General features: G+C 36.2%; 2 protein-coding genes, 1 long non-coding RNA gene and 1 pseudogene across 4 annotated transcripts; all 4 read right to left on the bottom strand.

Moving 5' to 3' along the window:
- Nucleotides 1–242: 242 nt before the first annotated feature.
- LOC147292699 (CRIB domain-containing protein RIC4-like) lies at nt 243–1,539 on the bottom strand (annotated as a pseudogene).
- A 6,889-nt stretch (nt 1,540–8,428) lies between these two features.
- LOC147292698 (deoxyhypusine synthase) lies at nt 8,429–13,233 on the bottom strand. 2 transcript variants are annotated; one of them, XM_086231331.1, is made up of 9 exons: nt 12,708–13,233; nt 12,250–12,633; nt 12,039–12,125; nt 11,617–11,722; nt 11,297–11,532; nt 10,437–11,200; nt 9,335–10,225; nt 9,072–9,193; nt 8,429–8,920 (listed from the first exon to the last, which is right to left on the bottom strand). In XM_086231331.1, the coding sequence occupies exons 1-6, from the start codon at nt 12,900–12,902 to the stop codon at nt 11,120–11,122; spliced, it is 1,089 nt and encodes a 362-aa protein (XP_086087457.1). In that variant the 5' UTR covers nt 12,903–13,233; the 3' UTR covers nt 8,429–8,920; nt 9,072–9,193; nt 9,335–10,225; nt 10,437–11,119. The 2 variants fall into 2 exon arrangements, with proteins under 2 accessions (XP_086087457.1, XP_086087456.1); XM_086231330.1 differs by having other exon boundaries at nt 9,335–11,200.
- A 1,685-nt stretch (nt 13,234–14,918) lies between these two features.
- Nucleotides 14,919–16,937, bottom strand: LOC147292697 (uncharacterized). The gene is made up of 3 exons (XR_015120768.1): nt 16,696–16,937; nt 15,967–16,022; nt 14,919–15,402 (listed from the first exon to the last, which is right to left on the bottom strand). It is a non-coding gene; the product is annotated as an uncharacterized LOC147292697 (long non-coding RNA).
- Nucleotides 16,938–20,420: 3,483 nt separating this feature from the next.
- Nucleotides 20,421–23,532, bottom strand: LOC147292696 (Transmembrane amino acid transporter family protein). The gene is made up of 3 exons (XM_086232863.1): nt 23,110–23,532; nt 21,761–22,371; nt 20,421–21,139 (listed from the first exon to the last, which is right to left on the bottom strand). Exons 1-3 carry the CDS (start codon nt 23,381–23,383, stop codon nt 20,600–20,602), a joined length of 1,425 nt encoding a protein of 474 aa, XP_086088989.1. The 5' UTR covers nt 23,384–23,532; the 3' UTR covers nt 20,421–20,599.
- Nucleotides 23,533–23,764: the final 232 nt, after the last annotated feature.

The raw sequence follows: 23,764 nt of genomic DNA, 5'->3' as shown, positions 1-23,764 counted from the left end.
CATGCATATATATGTGTATATGTATATAGAGGCCACTTCCATTGAGGTATATCTCATCTTAAACATAATAACGTATGGTTTGTGGGAGCCACTTCGCATTGTAATTTGATGATCGAAGCCATTTATCTTATAAGTTTGTCTACAAGGATCATCCTTGCAAAAATTAGGTCAAATTGACATAATTGACATAATTGACATCACCAAATTGAAAAAGGTACATCACGCCAAGCTTCAAATATTAATTAAGATGATAGGGAGTGTTGATGGGGGTCAAGAATGAGCTGAGGTTTGTGGATGTGTGTCTGTGCAGCCATGGCCAACTCAAACTCCTTTAAAGAAATAGAAGGGAAAGAAAGTATTTGATCAGGTGGAGCATTGAGGTTATTTTCCCAGCAACCCTTTATTGGGTTTGTAGTGGTAGAGCCATCCAATCCTATGTGTGTCACATGCTTCACGTCTGTTGGGAATCCAATTTCCATCTCTTTAGTTTCCATTTCCTCGATCTCTTCCTTGTAAACTAATTAAGCAAAGATATAAGACAATTAGAGGGTAAACAACTAAGTAGAAAGAAAGAACATGTGTATATCTGTACTGCTATTATTCACCAAACAAAGTTTCTTGGTACAACTAATTTCAAAATGTATTCAATGATACTAGAGTCACTTAATTTAAATAAATAAAATATACCACATGATCTGGTAAACATTAATTTGATCGACAAACAAATTTGATGAATATAACGTACGTACAGTAACCAAATGCATTTTTCTCGATCTCTTCCTTATGTGATGTCCTATGATATATTAACTGGGGGGATTAATTTTAAAGTAGAAAATGTTGAAAAATCTACTAAAATTTTGGTTTCAAATCTACTTTGATATTACTATTAAAACTGAATAATATTTTTCATTTTAACACTGAAAATGTGTAGTTTTTATTCCATTACAAGATTTAACAAACACCAAATGAGAAAGACGAACCATTTTTTGACATCAATTTATGTCAGCTTGTATCCCAAACCCTAGAATGAAAATCTAAAAACCATTCCACTCAAGAATAGTCAAAGGGCATACAATCTCAGCCTAATTCCCATTCTATCATTCCAGTAAAACACAAGAAATGAGTGCTATTTTGAGCATGCATGCATGCTTATAGTTATATAGGCGTTGAAATGAATCAATTGCAACCACTCACCAAATAATTGAGAGAACGTACTCCTGATGCTTCCGATCAATCTCTGCATCCCAGTACTGGATATGTGAGGCTTCCTTAGAGTCAGGAAATGAAAAGTGCTCTTCATTTTTGCTCCAGCTGATGATGACAATTAAGCTTAATTAATACCAAACCAAGCAAATTAACAATTACAGAGAGAGAGAGAGAGAGAGAGAGAGAGAGAGAGAGAGAGAGACTTGGTGGTGGTGGTGCTTTTGGTTTGCATGGTTGAGTAGTACTTGCAGTGCCAACAGCAACGCTGGACTGAGAAGAGCAGCTGCCAAAGCCAAAACGAAGAACTGCAAATCTTTTTATGCGATCCCTCATTCCTTCATACACAAACATAGACATGGAAGCCATGGAAATGAATTAATGTGTTAATATATTAGCTAGGATTATTAGGCGGGTGTGTAGCTGGCTTTATGAACAAGCTAGATAGAATGATTTACATGTGGAATAATATCTGATCCATTATTGATAATTAAACTAGTTTAGTTTGGTATAAATTAAATCAATTAAGAAACTATGATTGTGGAGTGGGTGTTTGGAGTTGTTAGTTAAACTGTAACTCCAACTCATCAACCTACTTTTTTTGGCTGATTGCAAGTCCAATTAGTAGGGATTAGAATTGACTCATTGAGCAGCTAGCCGGCCCACAGACCAACCTTTGTTTTCATTATTAAACTGTTCCTAATAATACTTAATTGTATATATGGTGGGCTCCCCTCACTTGCCTCTCTTTGAGACCAAGCCACCCCGGCCCCCCTCTTCAACATTGTGATCATTCTCTTCCTGAGCGTTATGTTTGGATATCTCTCCCTCTCATTTTGATCTCATTTTCATCCATTCAAATCTATTCAAAATAAAGAATGAATTTCAGAAAAAAAAAATAAAAAAAAAGAATTCATTAATTTTTTTTTTTATACAAAGGAGAGGATTTAAACTTGGTATCTCTTTCAACAAAATGAAGAGAAATATCACTACACCAATAATTAACTAGTAATTTCATTAAAGGCAATGCTAGAGTGCCCTAATGATATGGAAATGCCTTTTTATTTAAAATATTAATATTATTGAATCTATTTTATTAATCAGTTGTCATATAAAGACTATTATAACCTTTATTATAAATCTTAAGAAATCTAAATTATAAAAAACAAAATGCAAAATCTCAAATTACTAAACATTGCTGAATCGAGATTGAAACTAGGAAATTAAACTCTCTACATATACCTTCATATCCCTCCTCTTTTTATTTTGGTCTATTCAAATCTCTCTTCTTTACAAATTAAAGAAAATACTTTCAACCATTTTTTTTTAATCTTTTTTGTAGATTTCACCTTTCCTCCTTAGCCACATGGGTAAGTTTTACTGAACTCCTACCTGCAAATCTAAAATTACAAAAAATTAAAAAGACTTCATCCCAAAATTTAAACAACCTAACGTCATCTCTTAAAAACAAAAAAATTGTCCAAATTTTAGAACCCTAAAAATTCATATTTGAGGAACTCTAACTATGGTGTTTTCTCTACTCCAAGGATATATTGAAGTTCTTTTAAAATCTGATCTTATGATTCATTTATAGTATTAATTTTTGTAAAGTCATCTGCCATAAATAGTGGCATAGGGAGTGCAGCAGTTTTCATATTCTTCTACAATCATGCATATCGTTTCTTTTATATTTTATTACTTTTGCAATTTTTAGTTCAATTATAATTGATATGGATAGATTGGCCAAAAAATAATAATAATTGATATGCATAGAACAATTTCACATTTCAATTACAACATGGGGAGTTAATTTTCTTTCGATGGCACTGTTTCAATGGAGAAGATCTAGATATATACAACACAGATTTCAATACTGCACTGTTTCAATAAACAAGAAGATGTTACATATCACTTATCAATTAAGTTGTAATTTCAACCATTAAATTTAGGTTGGGCAAAATAGTCTTTTAACAATAATGATATTAATTTGATGTGGCAATTAAATAGTGATGTGTACAAAATAATCTTGTCACATCAGATTAGAGCACAAAAGCCCTGTGCCCTAATAGGACACAAAATCATTCAAGAGGGCTTCTATATATCCATACCCTGTTGTTTTCTCACTTTACCCTTTAAAAAATTTCATCCCTAAAACTTCAGTTTTACAATTAATGAAACTAAAAGTAAAAATGTTTTTTATTTTAAATACCAAAATCTCAATAATTTTTCATTTTAAATACTACAGTTAAATGACTTTTTAAATTAGGTACAAACTGAAGAGTCAAAATAAAATTTTACCAATATGCCCCTCACCTTCCTAATTTTTCCCTCACTAACCCTTCGGTTGGCCACTCGCCGATGACCTGCAAGCCACCCTCTGTCGGGATAACGGTATGACTGCACAGAGTTCATAAAAATGTAAGCTTTAAGGCTTTAAATTTAGACTTGTGGTCTAACCTAGATAGAAACTAATTAAAGTCTAAGCCTTAAATCACAATACATCATTGAAAAACAACTAAAGATTTAAGCTAACTGTGACTCAATTAAAAATTTGTTGTTGTCTTGAAGTCTCTAGAGGTCAGCAAAAAGTTGGCTGAAATTTAGCCGACAATTGGCCGAAGGGTGGTGAGGAAAAAAAGATGGGCCTATGGACAAAATGCTAATCTCATAACAACGTAGGCACAAAATTAGTACCTAATTAAGTTATATTTAATTAGTACCTCAATCAATAAAAAAAAATGTTTTTTTTTTAATGTCCAAAACAAAAAAGCCCATAATCGGCTGGCCCACCTGCAAAAACACGGTGACGGACCGGTCCCATTTTAATGAGGTGAGCACTTGAAAATTGCCACAGTCAGAAAGTGGTAATTACCACTGTGCGACATTAACTATTTGTCATTGTTTGACAGTGGCAATAATTGCTGCAGTGCGATAGTGGCAATTTGCCCAATTTAAAAAAAAAAAACCACGCTGAGCGCTCAGCACAAAAAACACAGAAGAAAATATAATATGGACTTTATTTGTACAAAGTGGAACTATTTATTATTGCAACTTTTTAAGTGGGTTTGTTTATCATTAAGGGCTGTAAAATAGATTTTAGAGTAATTTACTTTTAAAAAAAGTCCATGTGTTGTTTTCCTAGAAAAATTTTGATCTATATTTTCTAGGGCTGGACACGGGACGAGATGGTACGAGATGGACTAGTTACCAATTCCAATCCCAGAATATGAGTACGGGACGAGATGAGACAAGATTGCCATTTTAATAAATGAATCTGAATCATACCATAACATATCCAGAACGGGACGAAACGGGATGAGTTCGGATTGTGTCAACCTTTTAAATTTTTTTTTTTAGTTGTCAAAATAACATATAACAACCTGTTTTTGTTTTTTTAGTCAAAACAACATTTAACAACCTAGAATTTCGAGAATTCATTATTTAGATCAGATGTAATTCAAACCTAACAAATAGAATGCCCAAATTCATTATATATGCAATTCAACTATAATTAAGTCTATAATGCCAAGAATTCAAAATGCAAAATTTGAAAAAGAGATGTTAAGCCTTATGGCTTATTACAAACAGTTAAACACAATAGTAGTACTTAAGCCTTATGGCTTATTACATTTTTACAAACACTCAATACTACTAGTAGGCTGCAGCAAAACACAAAAATTGCAGCGCGCAATAAACAAGAAAAAAAAAGAACCAATTCAACAGCAAATTGCAGCTTGATTGCAACCTTCCACACTCCAAGTTTACTTTTCCTTTGCATTTAGATTCGAAGTAGTGGCAGTGAGAGTACTTGCATATTCTACACAAATATCATCACATAAATCATTAAAATTAAAAGCAACAAAGCAAAGTACCAATATACCAAAAAATTCAAGTTACTTGAAACATAATCAAACATTACTTGATTCAACACTTTCATAAAATTAAAGTTCTTCAATACAAGGATCATCTTCCAAGATGGAAATACCAACCCCCCCCCCCCCTCCCTCCCTCCCTCCCTCCCTCCCTCCCTCCCTCCCTCCTTAACTAGCTTTGCATACATATCAAGGCTTCCACTGATTTAGGAGTCAATGATGAACTCCTAAATGCATTTATGACTCTGCAAGCCACCAGTGTTAAAACTACTCTCAGATGCCACTGTTGATACTGGAATGGCAAGACCATCTTTTGCAATGGCTTCCAACACAGGATACTTGGGACCATTGAGCTTCCATTACAATAATATGTCAAACTTAGCTGCATTATTCACTGTCCATTCTAAGGGATCCATCAAGTATTTATCCACTTCATGTGCCACCACTGCTCTATCATTCTCTTCCACCAACTTTCTCCAATCATCCAAAATATCATCCCTCCCACTACCTCTACCACTATGTTCTACTATTGAATTTGCAAAATTGTTTTGTAAATCACATTCCTTCTTATATATATGCCACCATTTACTTTTGGGCCATACTATTCATAAACGGTCATCATCAATTCTTTAAACTCATTGGTTATCTGCTGCATATCAACTTGAACCTTGGATCCAACACAAGTGCAATCACCACCAAATGGTTCAAATAGTGTGACCCACAAAATTACTTGTTGTATTTTTTCTCACGTTGGCTACTATGTCAACCAACACTTTTTCAGTATATGAACCGTAGCCATCTCAGGTGCCACAAACTTGTCAATCTCATGTTCAATAGCTAGAACATCATGAAAAGTTGTGTGGGTAGTGGGGTGCAAAGATGCACTAATCCTGAATGTGACATCATTAAACACCCTATAAAACATCATAAACACCCTAGCATTTTCCCAATCAACCTCACTTGGTGGTCCAACCCTAAGCCTCTTACTACTTCTCTGAACAACATCGCCCTCCTCATCATACTATTCATCTGGTTACTTGAAGTAAGCCAAAAAGGGGTTGTCCTCATCCTCCACCATTCTTCCAAAAGCCTTCTTAAATTTCAAGGTTGAATCCAATATTATAAATGTTGAATTCCACCTTGTCGGGACATCCATGCATACAAGACCTTTGCTGGACAGTTTCAGCTTCTCAACACAAGATTTAAAATATTACAATCTATGTGGAGAGGACCTCACATACTTCATAGAATTCCTAATTGCTAAAATAGACATATTAAGCTTCTTCAACCCACTTACTATTATTAAATTGGTTATGTGAGCAACACATCTCACATGGAGGTACTTCCCACCCAAAATAGCTTGTGAATTCTCCCACGTATTCATCTTATACCTAACTCAATCTAAAGTAACTTTATTTGCAGAAGCATTGTCAGCAGTTATGATCAATACCTTCTCTATCCCTCACTTTATCAAACAATCCTCAATAAGCTTCTCTATGGTGGACCCTTGGTGATTAGGAAACACATAAAGGTTTTAAAACCTTTTTGTGCATTTTCCAATCACTATCAATGAAATGGGCAGTCAGCACCAAATAATTGCAGTTTTGGATACTTGTCCAAGTGTCAGTAGTGAGGCTGATACTACGTGCACTTAAATCGTTCTTCATGTTCTCTTTATGGTCATCATATATTTTTAGAAATTGTCTAACTATAGTTCTCCTGCTAGGTATCTCAAACATAGGGCAAGCAACACTACAAAACCTCCTAAAACCTTCTTCTCTACAACACTAAATGAAAGCTCATCTATTACAATTTTGATCTAAATGGAGTCCATGTTTTGTTTTTCTAGAAAAATTTTGATATATATTTTGATTATTTTGATTAAATAAAAATAAAAAAGGACTAGAGCTTAGGAATCATATGTTAACTATTATCAAATAAACCTATGAAAAATCCTAAATTCAAACAAAATTGATCTCATATGTCATCTAAATTTGAATCTTATGTGCTAATACAAGTAATTATGGCTACTTATATGTAAGTGTTAGCATTTAATCAACATATATATTGGGAGGCGGCACTATTCGCAGACTCCCAATATGTATTCAAACGCTCTTAATTTTAGTATTCTCATTTTCTTTTATTATTTTAATTTTCTAAACTACCATTAACTATTGATTCTTAGCTTTTATGTTGGGCTAATTGGGCTTTCATAAAATACAAATCCTTAATCTTTAAGAAACACCAACGTCGTTAATCAACATGGCAAGGCAGTTACACGTTTGCCGTTTACGTATCGAGGTAAAAGTTAAGCTTAACCATCACCAACCACTGTCCCCTTTTCATCTCTCACATAAGCCATTGCAGCAAAGAACACCAAAGATTCTAACCTGTATCACGACAATACATTATTTTGGCAATTTAACTCCTCCACTGGCTCTAACACATAGGATAATCAAATCCCAAAAAAAAAAAAAAAAAAAAAAAATTGATGGACCTTTCACAAACATGAGGTAAGAATTGAAAGCTGCATTGAGAAGATTCAACTTTGGAGCCATAGTTTGTTCAGCCATGGTGGTCACAAAAGACAAGCATTTGGTTATGTGTGATACAAGGATTGGTTAGAGTTGAATAGAAAGGGTTTCACTGCACACCCAGCTACAGATTCTATTGCAACCCGAAACTACACTCAGCTGCCTATTATGCTATCAGTTCTCATAATTGTGCCTGCTTTGAGGAAGTATATGGTTAAAAACTGTGCCTTCATCCCAAGTGTACCTGAAGGTGTAATTAGAGAGCAAACCAAAGAGTCTTAGGCTACGTTTGGCACGTTGAACTGTGTTGGACTGTGGGCCAAGGGTGTTATCTAATTCAACTTAAATTAATACTTGGTGCTACCAAACATGTGCTAAGGGTGTTATTTAATACAATCCTAGCTAGCACTAGCTAGCACGGTGAAACAAACGTAGCCTCATGAAAATTACTTATGGGCATCTTATACAGATAAGATACCTGATTTAGATAATATTGTGTACCAATTTATTTATGTTCTGGAATTTACATATACCCATAATTGCTGTTATAATTGAAATTGAGAAGGATTTTACTGATTAGTTATGTATCAATTTTTATTTTCTTATATCATTAAGGAAACGAAATTTTAGATTAAAATTCAAAAAACATTCATGAATTAATAGTTAACGGTTCCAATTTGTTCTGAATTTTTGCTTTTGTGACAGAAAAATCCAATTTTTTCTTTTCAATAGAAAAAAGGTAAGGGAAATTTTTAGGTGTGAGGGGGTGGTAGGCTGGCCGGGAACCATCGAGAAAACAGAATGTTTTGGAAATTAAAATAACAAAATAAAATGAAAATCATAAAATTACATGGAGTATACGAATACAAATTGAGAGTGCCAATAGCGGCACCCAAAGTATTTCTATTAAAATGAACGATTATAATTTATTCAATACAGTCCAAGAAACTGTACAGTCCAGTCCTGCAACCAGCCCTCAGTGTTCTTAATCTAATTTCCCTGTAAATACTAAAACTCAATAAATCACCATCTTTTATTCACTCTTGAAGTAACTGAAGATCTCACTTCCGGATGAAATGTGTCAGATGTAGTCGCTTTGTTGGCAGAAATATTTGTAGAAGCAGAATCCTGGAAGCTAGGTAATGGTCTTGCATTCTGCTCATTAAAGTTCATGGATACATCATGATTCTCATGATTTTTGGGTGGAAGTTGAACATTAGGAGGTTCCTTGTCAACACGATTAGGTGTAGGTGGGACTTGAGGAGGTTCCACAGGAATTTTACTGGCCATGCCATTCGTATTTGGTCCATTCTGCTCAAATGATTAAAACTTACATTAGTCAACAGACATGTCTTCAACAATGCAATGTAAGATAACCAAGTTGAAGTTATCATATTATGTTACCTATGCAAATATCAAGCAATGAAAGAACAGCCTAGTGCTAGAACTGAACCAATCTTACCAGCAGGTCCTCGGGAGGCAGATGAATCAGGAACCCATGACCTTGTATTCCTCAGCTATTGCAGTCAAGATTTTCATCTTGGTAGGTCCATCAGGTGATTTGGTAGAAAATTTCTCCACTAACTGAAAGGGCAACATAAAAAATAATCAATAAAACGAATCTACTGACTTTTGACAGAGTCCACCCTGCAATCCCCAATTGGCCCAATTTCAGTTTCCATATTAACATTATTCAAGGAAATTACACAAGGTATACAAACATACCATGCGACTTACGCCACAATCCGGCGCAGTTCAACAGCTGCAGAGATAAATTCTTTTCCATATTTAGCTGCAAAATGCTTGCGAACATCCATGAGTTCTGGTATGTCTACACAACTTGGGGATGCAAATATTTCACTTGAAATTGCTTCCATCAGATCGATGGGGCAGTTTCTGTAAAAATATTAATCAAGTCAACACAATGCAAAATCTTTTAAAGAAAGAACAGAAAATGCAAACTGAAAATAGCAAAAAAAATATCACTTATTCTATGACAATAGCAAACATAGACAAGAAAAGCCTCTAAACTCCAAACCCTTAGTTGCAGAATTCTGTAATACTTATACTGATAGCTCTATGCATCAGCTATGCACCTAATTCCATAGAAAAATAATGTTAAAGTAAGCACTTCAACAATGGAGCACTTAACTGTAGTCTCAAATAGAAAAACTGAAGCTACATTCATTGGTGCCATTGATCAGACTGCAAAGCCACAAAAGCATGCAAGATTTTTGTTGATGTTGCATCAGACCTGTACTGTAAGGCCACATACTCCAAAATTAAAGTTCTACCTTCCTCTATCTGTTCTCAAATTGACAAAATATTCCTACATTGCCATGTGTCACTAACTGAACAAAGAACTTCACAGGCTGAACAAGCTATTTAAAATATAAAAAACTCTAGAACATATATAGAAATGCATAGAAAAATTTTGCTAAATTTAAACATAAAAGTGCATGCAAGACCAGAAAATGCCAAGAATATTCAAGATTTAATGGATTTTCCATACTTTTGTGACTCAATGATAGACAAGTGTGCGGCAATAAGTTCACAATATATCTAAACAAGTTCATATGCTGCCCTTGCCTTCTCTTCCCTGACCACATGTTCGACCTGAAATGCAGGATGTGTGTATAAGTCATCAAGAAATGTTCATGTTAACACACTGGAAATCTCATCAAGTACAGTCCACTACTAAGGTCAGACATCAAAAACAAAGAACTAAGACCACAACAGTGAATTCAAAATCTCCAAAAAATAAAAATTAAAAGAAAACAAGGAACCCAAAGTTATTGCAATTGGACTTCAAGGATCAAAGCCAAACCCGAATTCTAGCAGTCCGGTCCTGACCATTCTCAAGCAATTGGACCAATTCCGCCTTTATCTGCTTCACCTGTGCATCTTTCTTATTCTTCAACACCTTTATTCAAGACAAATCTTACATGTATAGCTGGCTCTATAACATTTGGCATGCTACCTTTTCCAATGATATTTGAATTCTAATTTAACGTTAAGTTTTAATGAAATGATCTATTGCTGTTATGATCTCTGCTGTATCTGAGTGTTGAATTTTGTCCCAAGTTACTATTATATATTTTGGAACAGAAAACATATGCTAAAGTAGATGGACTTTTTATTCATATAGGAATTCCAACAAGAAATCGAACAAAATGATCACAAATAACAAGTAAACTATCCCAGTATGTCATCACCTCCAAGTATAGATGAAAAAAATAAATAAAATAAAGCTAATCTAACAACAGGGGGAAATGAGTCAATTTAAATAATCAGAATGCTTTTTGTATTCCTAACCCTTAATTAGCAGCATCTTGCAAACCATCATTATGGATATGTATTTATGGGGCTCTCAGTAACAATGAACAGCATACAATCTCCCTTGAATGAGATTTGTGGCAATTATCTGGAGCCCAATCAGCCAGTTAACAGCTTTATCACAATTAATCAAAACAACATATTACAAATGAATCTTCACAACCAAAAACTGTATTAAGTCGTAGTCTTGATAGATTTCTTGGCAAATGTTTCAGCAACCAGCAGAGGGAAAGCAATTGTTGCATCGCAATGCACCTGGCACAACAAAGCAAAAGGAGGGAAAATAATCAGAATAATATTACAACTGAAATGAAGATGAAAAGATTCTTTTTGTTTGTCTGTCAAGTATACCTTAACAGTTTTAGCAGAGCCCCGTATTTTTCCCCATGATACAGCCTCGTCGGGATGAGCTCCAGAATCACTCCCATCAAACTCTTGTGCAGTATTGATGAAGACAGCATAATCCGCGCCATTACGCATCATATTGGCATTGCAAATGTGATGTTTGGGCAGGCCCCCTCCGAGGATGATCATTCCAGTCTTCCTTGGACTTGCATGGACAGCTTCACCATTCATAGCCCTAATATCTGTTTAAAGGGCATGCTATCTTATGATTTTCTTTCTCAATCTGCAAACCACCAGCTGCAATGGAAATGCAACAAGAAACATACCTTGCACTACATCAATGATGAGACCTGGGCTGCGGAAAGAATGAAAGTACAACATGTCTCCCAATGAGCCATCTGTTAAGCCTGGACAAAAAACTGGGATATTGTTCTGGAAAACATCAACAAAAAAACATTAAATGTTACTGCAACGATTACTGCTAGAATGCACCTTCCAAGTACCCTTGCATAATCTTGAAACACAACCCCGGTATTATAAAATGGAAAATATATATAGATCCTAAAAACAGACCCCGGGGCCACAGATAACCATTACTAATCAGTCCACTCATCATAATACAATTTCACAAATTTCTGTGTCCATGCATGTTTATCCAACCAAATTTAGACTTTCAAATGAGCAATTAGTACAAACATATAAGCTTAAGAACTAAAGATAAAGTGCTTGGCTTTGGTTGATTTCTTGCCTTGTATGCCCAATAAAGATATGAACTTTGATCATTTATTTCCTTCCCCAAGCGTGCAATCAGTTTAGACGGTGTCCACAATACATTCTGGTAAGAAATTCATAAACAAAAAACTATATCAAACACAGGTTGACAACCACAAATACCCACAAAAATAAAACCAAAATAATAAAACAAATTACTTAAAAAAAAATAAAATAAAAAAAGATACCTGCTCAGTTTGTTCCTTCAACATCTGGTCAAAAATGGGTATGATCCAATCCTCAAATTTGCAATAGTTATCATTAGGAATAAGCAAATTACCAATACGATTCAAGCCTTTGGACCGCAACTGTGCTCCGGGTAGAGAGAAATCACCCTTATAAGTGGGTGCAAGGCATTTTATAAGATCTTCCTCTATACCACCAGCAGTTGTAGCCACAACATCCACCATATGGTGCTCTACCAAGTACCGAATGGTATCCCTAATCCCAGACGAAACCAAATTCGAAGTAAAACCTAAAAAAACTTTGCATTTCACTGACTCTCTGTATTTCAAATCCCTCTCATCCTCACTGCAATCAGCTATGGCCTCATCCGCTAGCCTCCAATCTAGCTTCAGTCCAATTAAAAGGATAGTTGGTTAAAAATTAAAACATGGTGCTTGTATTTTTTAGAAGAGAAATTTACCATTTGGTTGACAACTTGGATGGCATCACCAAGATTGGAGGCTTGGAAGCCAGTGGAGAGCATAGAGCTGAGGAGGCGAGGGTAGTCTACTCCTTGATTGAAATTGTACCCTTCAATTTTGATGCATTTTTCTTCCAAACTCTCTGACTCTTTGAACACTGTGGAGTGTACGGTTGCAATCTGATTGTCTTCCATCTAGGGGTGGGCACGGACCAACCACAAAGCCCAAACCTTCAACCAAACCGAAGTGCTCGGATAGGAAAACCTGGAACCGAAACTGAACCAGTAAGGTTCCAAACAACAGGTTCGGATAACCAAGATAACCAAAATCTGAGACAGAGAGCGGCGACGGCGAGAGAGAGAGAGAGAGAGCGAGCGAGCAGCTACGGTGAGACAGAGAGAGGGATGAGACGGTGAGACAGAGGGAGCGATCGGCGAGAGAGAGATAGTGAGGCGGCGAGAAAGAGAAAGTGAGAACTGAGGGTGAGGGTCGAGAAAGTGAGGGTTTAGGGTTTAGGGTGAGGCCCGTGAGGGTGAGGGTTGGGTTTAGTTTTTACTTTTTAGATTTTTAGGAATTTTTAGGCTATATAAAAAAGTTTAACTAAACTCTAAACTCTATTAAAGTATTAAATAGTAACTACGGGTGCACACGGTTCGGACAACTGAACCACAAAGCCTAAACCTTTGTCCAAACCGAAGTGCTCGAAATGGGCAAATCTAGAACCAAAACTGAACCAGAAAGGTTCCAAATCGACAAGTTCGATTATTTGAGCTTTTCTGTTCGGTCGATTTGAATAACCGCATAACCAAAATCAGAGAGATGAAGGTGAGATAGAGAGCGGCGACGGTGAGATAAAGAGAAGGATGTGACGAGAGGTTATAACATTGCGTTTCGATCCCCTAAACTATTGGTAGGGCCTAGTGAGCAATTTTGCTCCTCAGATTGCGGTCAGATGTATTGTAAAATATGACCGTGTGGATCCGATGATTTAGTATACCATGTAACCATGAGGTTATCACTAGTTTCACATATGGACGTTCTTCCTACCTAGGATCGGTTGTAGACTGAGAGTTAGTGGGTACTACGGTGTCGGCTAGTGTGGGTCCACTGTATTTTAGTAGAGGTTGTGATTATTGCTTCAGTAGGAAGACAAAGGTACGCATGCATATTATTTATGTTGCATACTAACTTGATTATTTTTAGATAATAGTAGATAGAAACAACGCTCATAAGGAATTCTATTGAAACCAAGAAATATAGGCATGTCTGCCATGCATACGCGAATGCCATGATTATTAAATAATGAACGTATATATGTTTATGAATACTTGAGTAATATGGTGATGAGTGTGCCATGAATTTATCTTTGGACTGTGATTCTATAAATTTTCGTGATATCATCTATGGATTTGATATTTTGTTGTGAAACCCTTTGCGAGGGTATGTATGTGCTTGTCTGGCCTTACTAAATATTAAGATAAAACTTGAAACTTGTGTGATTACAATTTTCTAGTCAGGTGAGCCGAGCAAATGATCCTGTGACAGGACCGTCCCCAGATTCTATTTCTGAAACCCGGAGTGATCCTGTGGGATTCAAAACCAAGGAAAATCCTATCGAAAATTCGACAAAACCTCCCCTGAAATTGAACTAACCCAATTTTTAAAATACCTGAAAAATGCACTTCTATTCCTCAACAGTCACCCCAACCACAACCAACAAGGGTCTCTAACCCGTACAAAATTTATACAAATATAAAACATCCGTCATTTTCCACGGGTCATCAGAGTCTCACAACTAAAGGATCATATTTTTACACAACTAACTACAAGGAGAACACTAAACCTACAATGTCTATAGAATGTAGTGTAGTTGCCTTGACGTCATTGGCTTGACCCCTCCTACCTAGGGGGGAAAAAGTTAACACAAGACACCAAAAGCGTGAGGGAAAAACCTCAATGAGTGGACATAAAAGTAAAATAGAAAATGAATACCTTTCACAAAACATTTCCCAAAAAAATTTGTGTTTTTCTCAAAATACTCCCAAATTTTGAAATCCCTCAATTTTAAAACCATAACTAAATTCCTTTATAAACAAATCAACAAACTAGCCCACGTAAAGCTTTTCATTATTCAAGTAAACATAAATATCCAGATATATCTTCCATAAAACATGTAAGGTAAAATATCAAGAATAATATCACACCAAAAAATAAATAATTACATTAAAAACCAGATCCTCCATTTACATCCATGCACTCTATCCATCTCTAGGCCATGAAATAAACATAAAATCATATTCGTATCCGAAAAAATTGCAAATCATACTCTTAAGAACATAAGCTCGCTACATCCAGTGCATATGCACGAGCATACATATAAGCTCGCTACTTCTCGTGTAGAGTGATTTCGATGCACAAGCAGGCAGGTAAGCTCGCCACTTCCCATGCAGAACGAATCGATGCACAAGCAGGCAAAAATGCTCGTCACTTCCCATGCAGAGGGAATCAATGCACGAGAATGCTCGTCACTTCCCATGTAGAGCGATTCAATGCACGGGAATGCTCGCCACTTCCTGTGCAGAGCAGATCAATACACGGGCAGGCAGGTTTGGACATACATCGCCGTAACTTCTCATAAAATCCAATTGCCCAACTCATGAACACCAAAAACCATGCTTCCAATTAATTTAATTCCTGCCAATAGATAGATATAGAAATAGCTGATGAAGTATCTCAAAACAATACCCATGAAACAAATTCTCGCATAAAACTTTCAATCTAAATCCTCAATCAAATCCTTCAATAAATTCCCCAAAATTATCTTTTTTTTTTTTTTTTATAGTTAAATTAACTCATGCAACCTTCATATCAAAACCATGCATGCAACCAAGAATTCAAATCCCAAAATGTCAAATACTAGTTTAAAACAATTCACGCATCAAGAACTCAAATACTTATATGATTATTTAATCTCATGCATGCAAACATTTTTGAATTTCCTTAACTCTCACCAAATCATAAAATCCAATGTAACTAACTCAAATGGAATACTATTTGAAGAAACTTTAAATCGTAAATCTCAACTCAAAATTCGAAACTAAATCAAATTAAATATCAATAACTTAGAGGTCATAAATCCTTTCAAAACAAAGTTTCACTCGCAACCCTTTTTATCTCAAACCCAAACTCAATGAAATTAAGAAGTGAATTAAAATCATACAATGTGTAAAACATTTCAGAAAACAAAAGTCCACTCACAGTGCGAAATCAACGTCGATCCTCCGTCAGATTGTCTTGAGTCTGGTTGATATTGCCTATATTATACACAAATAAACATGGAATTAGGCTCGGCTCAACGAAAATATATAGTGCGTGTGTGAACCTAAACGTTCCGCTTAAATCTATTATTTTCTCACGGTTAGTTTAAAATTATGCTTAAAGCCCCATCACTCAAAAGCCTTCTAGACCCTTCCCGGCTCTATATCCAACAACACTCAAACTTTTTAATCCTCTCATTTCACTCAAATAAACCTTATACACGTTATATTTCAGCCGGGGTTCGTCTAGAAGTCGTTTCGGTAACGCAAAGTGTCCAATTACAGTATGATTTGAGGTTTCGTCAATTCTGAGAAACTTTCACCTATCCAACGTCAATAATCAACCCAATACAGTTTCAAAATTCATCTAATCTAAAGGAATTGACGGCTGGGTGGTCGAAACCACCGCCGTTGCTGCCTAAAGTGGCGGTGTCTAGCCTAAAAGTCACCAATCGTCCAAATTTCTTAAATTTTCTAATTCTAATAATCAATTAACGTTCCAAGGGGTGTGAATTGTCCAAATATACCTCAAACACCACCCAAAATCTCAAATTCTCAAGAGAACCCGAAATGGGTCCTAAACCCCAATTTTTCAAAATCACAATTACTCAAAATTGACAAACAATACCTTATGGGTTTGGAAGCCCATGAAGAGAGGAAGAAAACTCACATAAATCAATTTGATGAGAGCTCGGAGGTGGCCGAAATCAAGAGTTGAAACCGGCAGTGAAGCTTGGCTTTTCGAGCTGTTTTTGCACGCAGAAGAGGCTGACCGACGAGGGGAGGCTCGAGGGAGGGACGACTGGCTTGTGGGGGTCACGTTGGTGGCCTTGCACTGCCAGGATAGTTGTCGGGGAGTCGCCTCTGACAATGAGGCCGCGCGCGCAGTGGAGAGGAAGAGAGAGAAGTGAAGTGTCGAGGGGGGAGAGAGAGAGAGAGAGAGAGAGAGAGAGAAATCAGATTTTGGGTTTTTTAAAATCCAATTTATAAATTTACAAAATTGTCCCTCACTTCAAACGCATGTATCTCTCATACCGTAACTCTGATTAACGCACTGTTTGCGTCTATGGACTTTTGAGCTCGAGACCTTTCCAACAAGCCAAAAGTCAAAAACAAAAGTTCATTAGAACACAAAGTCAACTTTGAGTCAAGCCCAATTTAAAACGAAAATTAAAAATTAACCCAAAATAAATTATTTCTCAAATAAATTCTCAAAAGTTTAAAAATTTTTTCAAAAAAGAACTTAAAAAAATACGGAGTCTCACAACTCAACTTCCCACTACGTCTCTAAATGACCATTACGAATAAACATTTAAATTTCTCGTGAAATTTGGTTCGGGTTGTTACATCCGGTGATTTGGTTATGCTCACCCCTACATAGATTTCTTGTAAGAATAGCGTCATGGTGATTATCGAGGTACTTTATGATGACGAGACCCCTCCGACTACTACGAGTATTCGATATCCGAGCTCCAGTAGTTCCCTGATGAGCGAGTGAGTGCCGAGACCTATAGCTTTACTTTTATGTGGTTATTATGTTAGAATTTGCATACTGGCTCAATATTTCCTTTTGATTTTGTTGACAAGCATAAATTAGTGCATTGCAAGACTAACTTGGGGGTGTATTGGGTCAACCCTATTAGTTTTTATCAATTAAAATTCCAAATTTGACCTCGGTTGACCGAGTTATAATTTAGGTTGATTAAATGGTTAACTAATAATCAACTCAGGCCTAATCTAATAAATGGACAAATATACACCTTTTGACGGGCTCACCAACTGAGTGAATGTACGCTCTGCTAAATGACTATGCCTACCTACCATTTTCGAGGGTAGATTAGTAAATAAATAGGTTTGTGCTTTCTAATTGATGTGAGCTAGGTGGAGGCATCAGAAGTGGCAATCAAACTCATATTCGTAAGGAGGTACGTTGGCTGCCACAAGCTCGATTCCTCTAGGCCCAAAATCGAAGTGTGACAGATCATCTAATTAATCGATGTGCAAATTTGTCCCAATTTAAGTGGTACAAAGATTTATTTCTCTCTAAAATATTCCTTAGAAATTAAAGATAGTAATGCAGAATTCTAGAAAGAAAAATTTATTGCTGGCCTACCAGGATTATTGCAAAAAAGATTAAAAACATAATAAAAAATAAGAATAATGGAATCGTTCCTTACTCTCATTATAAGTATGGCCAGCTTGCTTCTGAAAGTTGTGCCGAAAGAATTAGTTTATGTACTAACATTAAGTTATAAAAGCAAATTGATAAAGAAAAAATGATATGAAAAAAAAGAATTATGAGATTTTTGTGACCAATTTGGATTTAATCCTCCTAGAGTTTCCCCTAGCAAACATATCTCCTCTAGAGGAAGAAGACAATATTATTCTTAAAGTAAATTAATCTTATCCTAAGAAATATGAAAGGAAGCTGTGCAGAGTATGACATCAAGGTCTCAAACTACGAACTCAAGGTCCCAAACTATTTTTACGAAAGTAAAAAACTAACAAAAGTGTGTTTTCTTAATTTCTAAAAATAATAAATAAAATACTAATAACCTTAAATAAATTCCAAAAGATTACTAATAACTAGGGATGGACGCACCTTATAGGTTGGGAGGTCAAGCGACCCCCTGAACGGCGGAGCACGAAGCCTCCGACCTCTGGACAACTACACCGACGACCCTTCGAAGAGAAGAACGATGACCCCCTATACCGAGTAACTGTTTCATGAAAGTCTTGATTGAGCTAGTGTGAGCTGCGGCTCTTGGCTTTTCTTTTTTCCTATTTGTTGCCTAGCCAAAAAGACATCGTTTTGGCCAGGCTTGTTTTATTTTTTTATTTTAAAGTTTCTTGCTCAGAACAATGTCGTTTTGAGCTAGGAATTAGAAAAAGGAAAAAGAAAAAAGAAAAGATAAACCTGCTACTAACCCGTGTGCCCCTCAGACTCCTCATTCCCTTCCTTAACCAAATTTCCCAAAACCCATAAAGACCCAAACCAGCCCCCACCACCGGTCCACCATAAGGGCATTTTGTCGCCGGCCCACTGCCTGCCGCTGCCCCTATTTCACACAAATCACCACAGCACCACCACCATCTCAAGACTCAACTTTCAATTTCATTTTTCAAGTAAGTTTGAAGTTTCAAATCCTAATTCCCAAATTCTCAATTCACCCTAAATTTATAATATATGATGTTTTTTAATTATTAGATAATAGGGTCTGAGCCCCCTCCCTAAGGCGTCCCTCAGGTTTGAGACTCACCTACAACAAAGCACTAAGCCTAGATCATTGGAGCTTGGGCCTTCCATTAGTGCCAAGGCTAAGGATACACCTTAGCCTTTCATGTTCAATGCACTGAGGCCTATTGGGGCCTTGTGCCTCTATGTTATTGAGTGCTCGCATCCATGATCTCTTGGTCACCAAGCCTCATTGGGCCTTGACCCACTAGTCGCCAAGCCCGCCATTGGGCCTTGGTCCTTTGGGTCAAGAGTCTATGCTTGGACCTCGCCCCATCTACTAGACCTTTGGGTCCTATGGACGTGTTTCTAGTCTCTTGAGCCTTTTCCTTAGCCCATGTCTAGGCAAACAATGATCCGATAACCACTCAAGTCTTGTCATTTCCACTTCTACGATGCGTAGTTCTACTCGATCAATATGGGTATCAACACCTCGCATACCACGTTTTTTATTTTATACACACACCTAGGCTTGTTTCTTTCAAATTCGATCAAAGAAGGTAGCCCGACTTCTTTTCTCACTCAATTTTCTTTCCAATCACCTTGTCATGGTTAATGCCAATTTATGGCCCAAACATAATCATATGAAAATAGTTATGAAATAAGTTTAGACTTTGTAGATTTACCTTAGGATTTCATCAAAGATTATTAAGAACTTCAAAAATGGTTCTTTCAAAAGCTTAGATGTGTGGTGGTGTGGGTGTGGCTGAGGTTTTAGCCCTTTTAAGTTCAGTGGTTTAGTGCTCTGGTGTCTAACCGAGGCAATCGGGTGGGGTGGTGGCTTTCACATTTTGGGTTATATAGGTGGATTTGAGTAAAAATATGTTGGACTTATGTCTTTACATAAATGGTGACATTTTAGGAATTATAGATGGGTGTACTGTGTAAATTTTAACAATTTTAATGAGACCGAGGTGTAGTAAGAAAGGGAGGGAGTGTAGTAAGCAAATGGGGAGAATTATGCGAAAATCATCATTTTATGATTTTATCCAAGTTGTGCCTTTGCAAAGCCAGGCCAGTTTTTCATTTTGTGGGGGAACACGAGCACATTGCTAGGAGGTGGCTTTATGTCCAGGACTCCAGGGCCATTGGCTCTAATTATTATATTGTTTTAAGCAACTGATCATATATTCATATTAAACAATCTATACTATTATTGATTGTATAAATTTGCTTGAATACCCTTACTTAGAAAACCTTTTGAAAATACATAAACGATTGTATAGTTTAATCTCGAAAAAGATTACATGAAAATGAAAATAATGAAAGGACAGTAGAGAAACTGCGCCACTACTCATCCAAAAAAGATAATGTTATTTATATATGTGTGGTTCGTCTTTCAGCCTGAGTGAGCTCTGTTGAGGTGTTTTAGGAGCAACTTTGATGAGGAAATGGTTCCAAACACTCCAAGGAGAGACCCAAATGCAATTAAGGCAAAGTTAAGGAGCATGAGAGATTTTGATATTTGGCCCCAACAGATCTTGAGGTAGAAGGCACAAGGGAAAATGACACAAATACCAATACTCACAAGAGAGCCAGTGAGGCTGAGAACATACTCAAAATATGGCACAGAGAGAGCCAGTGCTAGTATCACCAGAAGTAGAACTGAACCCACACTGCCCCTCACAATCAGCTTTGTTCTGGAACTCATAGAATCAGGAAGGTTATGCTCAAGCTGGATGGCTAATGGTGCAAATTCCAGAGCATATTTGGTCATTGGTGTCAGCACAGTGGCCCATAGTGCAACCTTTGTGACAATAAGATGTGGAGGCATGCTCAGTGTGATTTGAGGGTCCACTTGGGGACCAAACAACTTGGCACCCATGAATGCTAGCGATGTGTAAAGCATAGTAACTAAACTGAAGCTTATTATGGATACCTGCAGGAATTTAATACATTTGTAAAAGTTAAAAAGAGAGAAAATATAAGGAAATTAATTTTCTCTTGTCAAATATAGTTCGGCATGTTATGTTGCTAAATTTTTTGGATTATTGATTAAGTGGAATCTTGTTTTTTTTTTGCCAAGGAAAAAATATACAATGAGACCCTTTGTACACACTCATGGTTTCACAAATATAAAACTAGATTTTTTGTTATTGTTTTATAAGTATAATAATTACTCTTGGGCTTCTTAGAAAGAGAAGTAGGTCTCATAAAGAAAAAGAATTAGGTTTCTTGAAAAATAAGTATTTCTATAATTAAAATAATTTTAAATTTTCCTAATTTTTTAAGTGTAAATTCCTATCCTTTCTAAGGATAGTTCTAATAATTCTAGCCAGCCAAGTGCCTTAATATAAGTTTATGCTTCAGTGAATTCAAAACAAGTGGTTTATTATTAACTTAACTGGATAGAAGAACCATATTCAAAAATCAAGTTTTTTTTTTTTTTTTGGAGTGATAATTCATATTTTAAATAATATATTGTTAATAATTAATGAATGTTCATTATAAAAAATCTCTTTCATGAGGCTAATTATAAATTGGAAAGCTGAAGAAGTACCTTGGTGAACTTGGATGGATCTTTCATGGCCTTGTATAAATTGGGAAAGACAATATGTCCTGCATAGCTGAAGATATAAAGGCCGGATATTGCAGGAATATTATGAACCTGAAGGACTGGTATCTTGTGGTTAGCTTTCACCCCTTCAAAAATGCCTGTGCATGCCACTGATGTAAAAATGACAAGTGACATGAGAACACCACCAAAGGAAAGGAAAGATATGGAAGAGAGATCTCTCAACCACAGACTTGGAAGAGCCACCACAACTGCCATCAAGGTCAGTAACTGGGATTTTGATAACTTAGCCCATGGGACCCTTATAAGTTGGGTCCCTGAGAACACTCTGATTAGGTTGTCATGCAGTGAGATGGTGTAGGATACAAGGGCCATGAAGATCTCCATGTAAATGAAGGTTGCTGCTAAAAGTTTTCCTTTGGTTCCAAAGGCTTGCTGTCCAATATCTGTGTAGCTTCTTGACTTGGGATTTTTGTCGAGGCATTTTCCAAGTAGATGGGAACAATATGCACATATTATTCCAAGTCCTATCATTAAGAATGCCGAAGACCACCCCCCAGTTTCTAAGGCATATGGAGTTGATAGCTGTCCCAAACCTGCAGCACAATATATATGCAATTATAATATTTTCTAAATCATACAACTGAAATGCAAAGGAATATGTCCACCTATATGGTTTGGGAGTAGTAACGTGCCGATTATGAGATTACACTGCAAAATGATCAAAATAAGAAAGAATGTAGATTGAAGAAGATCACTAACATATATTCCCCTTTATTAGAAATTAAGATGGTATGCAAGATGATGAGTGGAACAAATAGTTCTATTAAAAAATGTTTACCTCCTTACATGTAAGTAGTGGTTTCTTCTTACTAAGAAATCGAAGCCTCATACGTATATCAAGAAATTTTCTCAGGACAGGACATTAAAGAGCGGGTGAGGTAGTTTTTGTCATTTTTTAACAAATTTTTGACAAAGTTCAATATTTAGGGTATGGAATTACTGTTTGATGTTATATTTAGATTTTAATCGAGGAATCAGTCTTGATCAACAATTCTATCCCCTAAAGTGTTAAACCTTTTGACAGCGGAATTAGAAAGTGGAAAAAAGTCATAAAAAATCCAAGTATGTTAAAGAACGGACGTCCCGCAGAGTGAAATACTACATATATTTTTTTACAGTGTCATATTGGAACTTGTACGTTAATAAAAAATGGATGAATTACTCATCTAACCACAAATTTGGTGATGCAAAATGGGAGAAGACCTTTTAATTGGGGCGCAAAAGGGGAGACGAAACCATACAATTAATGCACAAGGGTCTTAAAAATTTACCTATGAGCATCCCAGTCATGTTGATTACAGAATGAGTAACAGAATTGTTGGCCTCTCCATGGTGCTTATCATCATCATCAATATCTGAGACTCTCTTAAAGCTCTCAAAGCTTTGGTCACACTTACACGCTTTGTTTTCCTCTAGACAAGTATTGCAACTCAGCTGTTTTCCAGCAGCCAAGTTCGCACGTTGCACTGTGTCACTAGCAACTTGATTTTGGTGTGGGAGGCACTTCGATTGAAGCCCTAGTGATTTTCCAATGGAATTCCACATTTTGCTTAAGACAATATATAAAATGAGGAAACTAACTATTACCCAAGAAAGTTCTCAAGATTGAGATACTTTGGTACACCTTAAGTGCTAGCTATAACAAGTTAAAGAGTACGTGGAGATATTTATAACACTGAAGAGAAGCAATGCTCCAATTTAGATAGATACTTTATAATCTTGCAAAAGAAGAAAAATAGTGGGTATATTTATTGACAAGATGGTATTTGTACACGTTATACTAGCTTATAACTACCATTTGTAAGAATCTGAGTAGTGTTAATTAAAGATGCATATATGTCGAGTACTAGAGAGAGTTTTGGTGTACACCTGGTATCCTGTTGGAAATTTGCTGGGGAAGTTGGCAAATGGAACAAGTTGCTTTCA

The sequence above is a fragment of the Dryas octopetala genome, chromosome 2 (assembly GCF_963921425.1).
Source record: "Dryas octopetala chromosome 2, drDryOcto1.1, whole genome shotgun sequence".
Taxonomy (NCBI): Eukaryota; Viridiplantae; Streptophyta; class Magnoliopsida; order Rosales; family Rosaceae; genus Dryas; species Dryas octopetala.
Note: the sequence above shows the minus strand (reverse complement) of the source record. Positions and strands in the feature narration are given on the sequence as shown.

Coding starts and splice junctions, on each gene's coding strand:
- LOC147292698 (XM_086231330.1), bottom strand. CDS start 12,902: ATGGAAGACAATCAGATTGCAACCGTACACTCCACAGTGTTCAAAGAG. Junction 12,126..12,249: donor TGAAGGAACAAACTGAGCAG/GTATCTTTTTTT, acceptor ATTTCTTACCAG/AATGTATTGTGGACACCGTC. Junction 11,723..12,038: donor ATCTTTATTGGGCATACAAG/GCAAGAAATCAA, acceptor GATGTTTTCCAG/AACAATATCCCAGTTTTTTG.
- LOC147292696 (XM_086232863.1), bottom strand. CDS start 23,383: ATGTGGAATTCCATTGGAAAATCACTAGGGCTTCAATCGAAGTGCCTC. Junction 22,372..23,109: donor CATGACTGGGATGCTCATAG/GTAAATTTTTAA, acceptor ATTGTGCTGCAG/GTTTGGGACAGCTATCAACT. Junction 21,140..21,760: donor ATCCATCCAAGTTCACCAAG/GTACTTCTTCAG, acceptor AAATTCCTGCAG/GTATCCATAATAAGCTTCAG.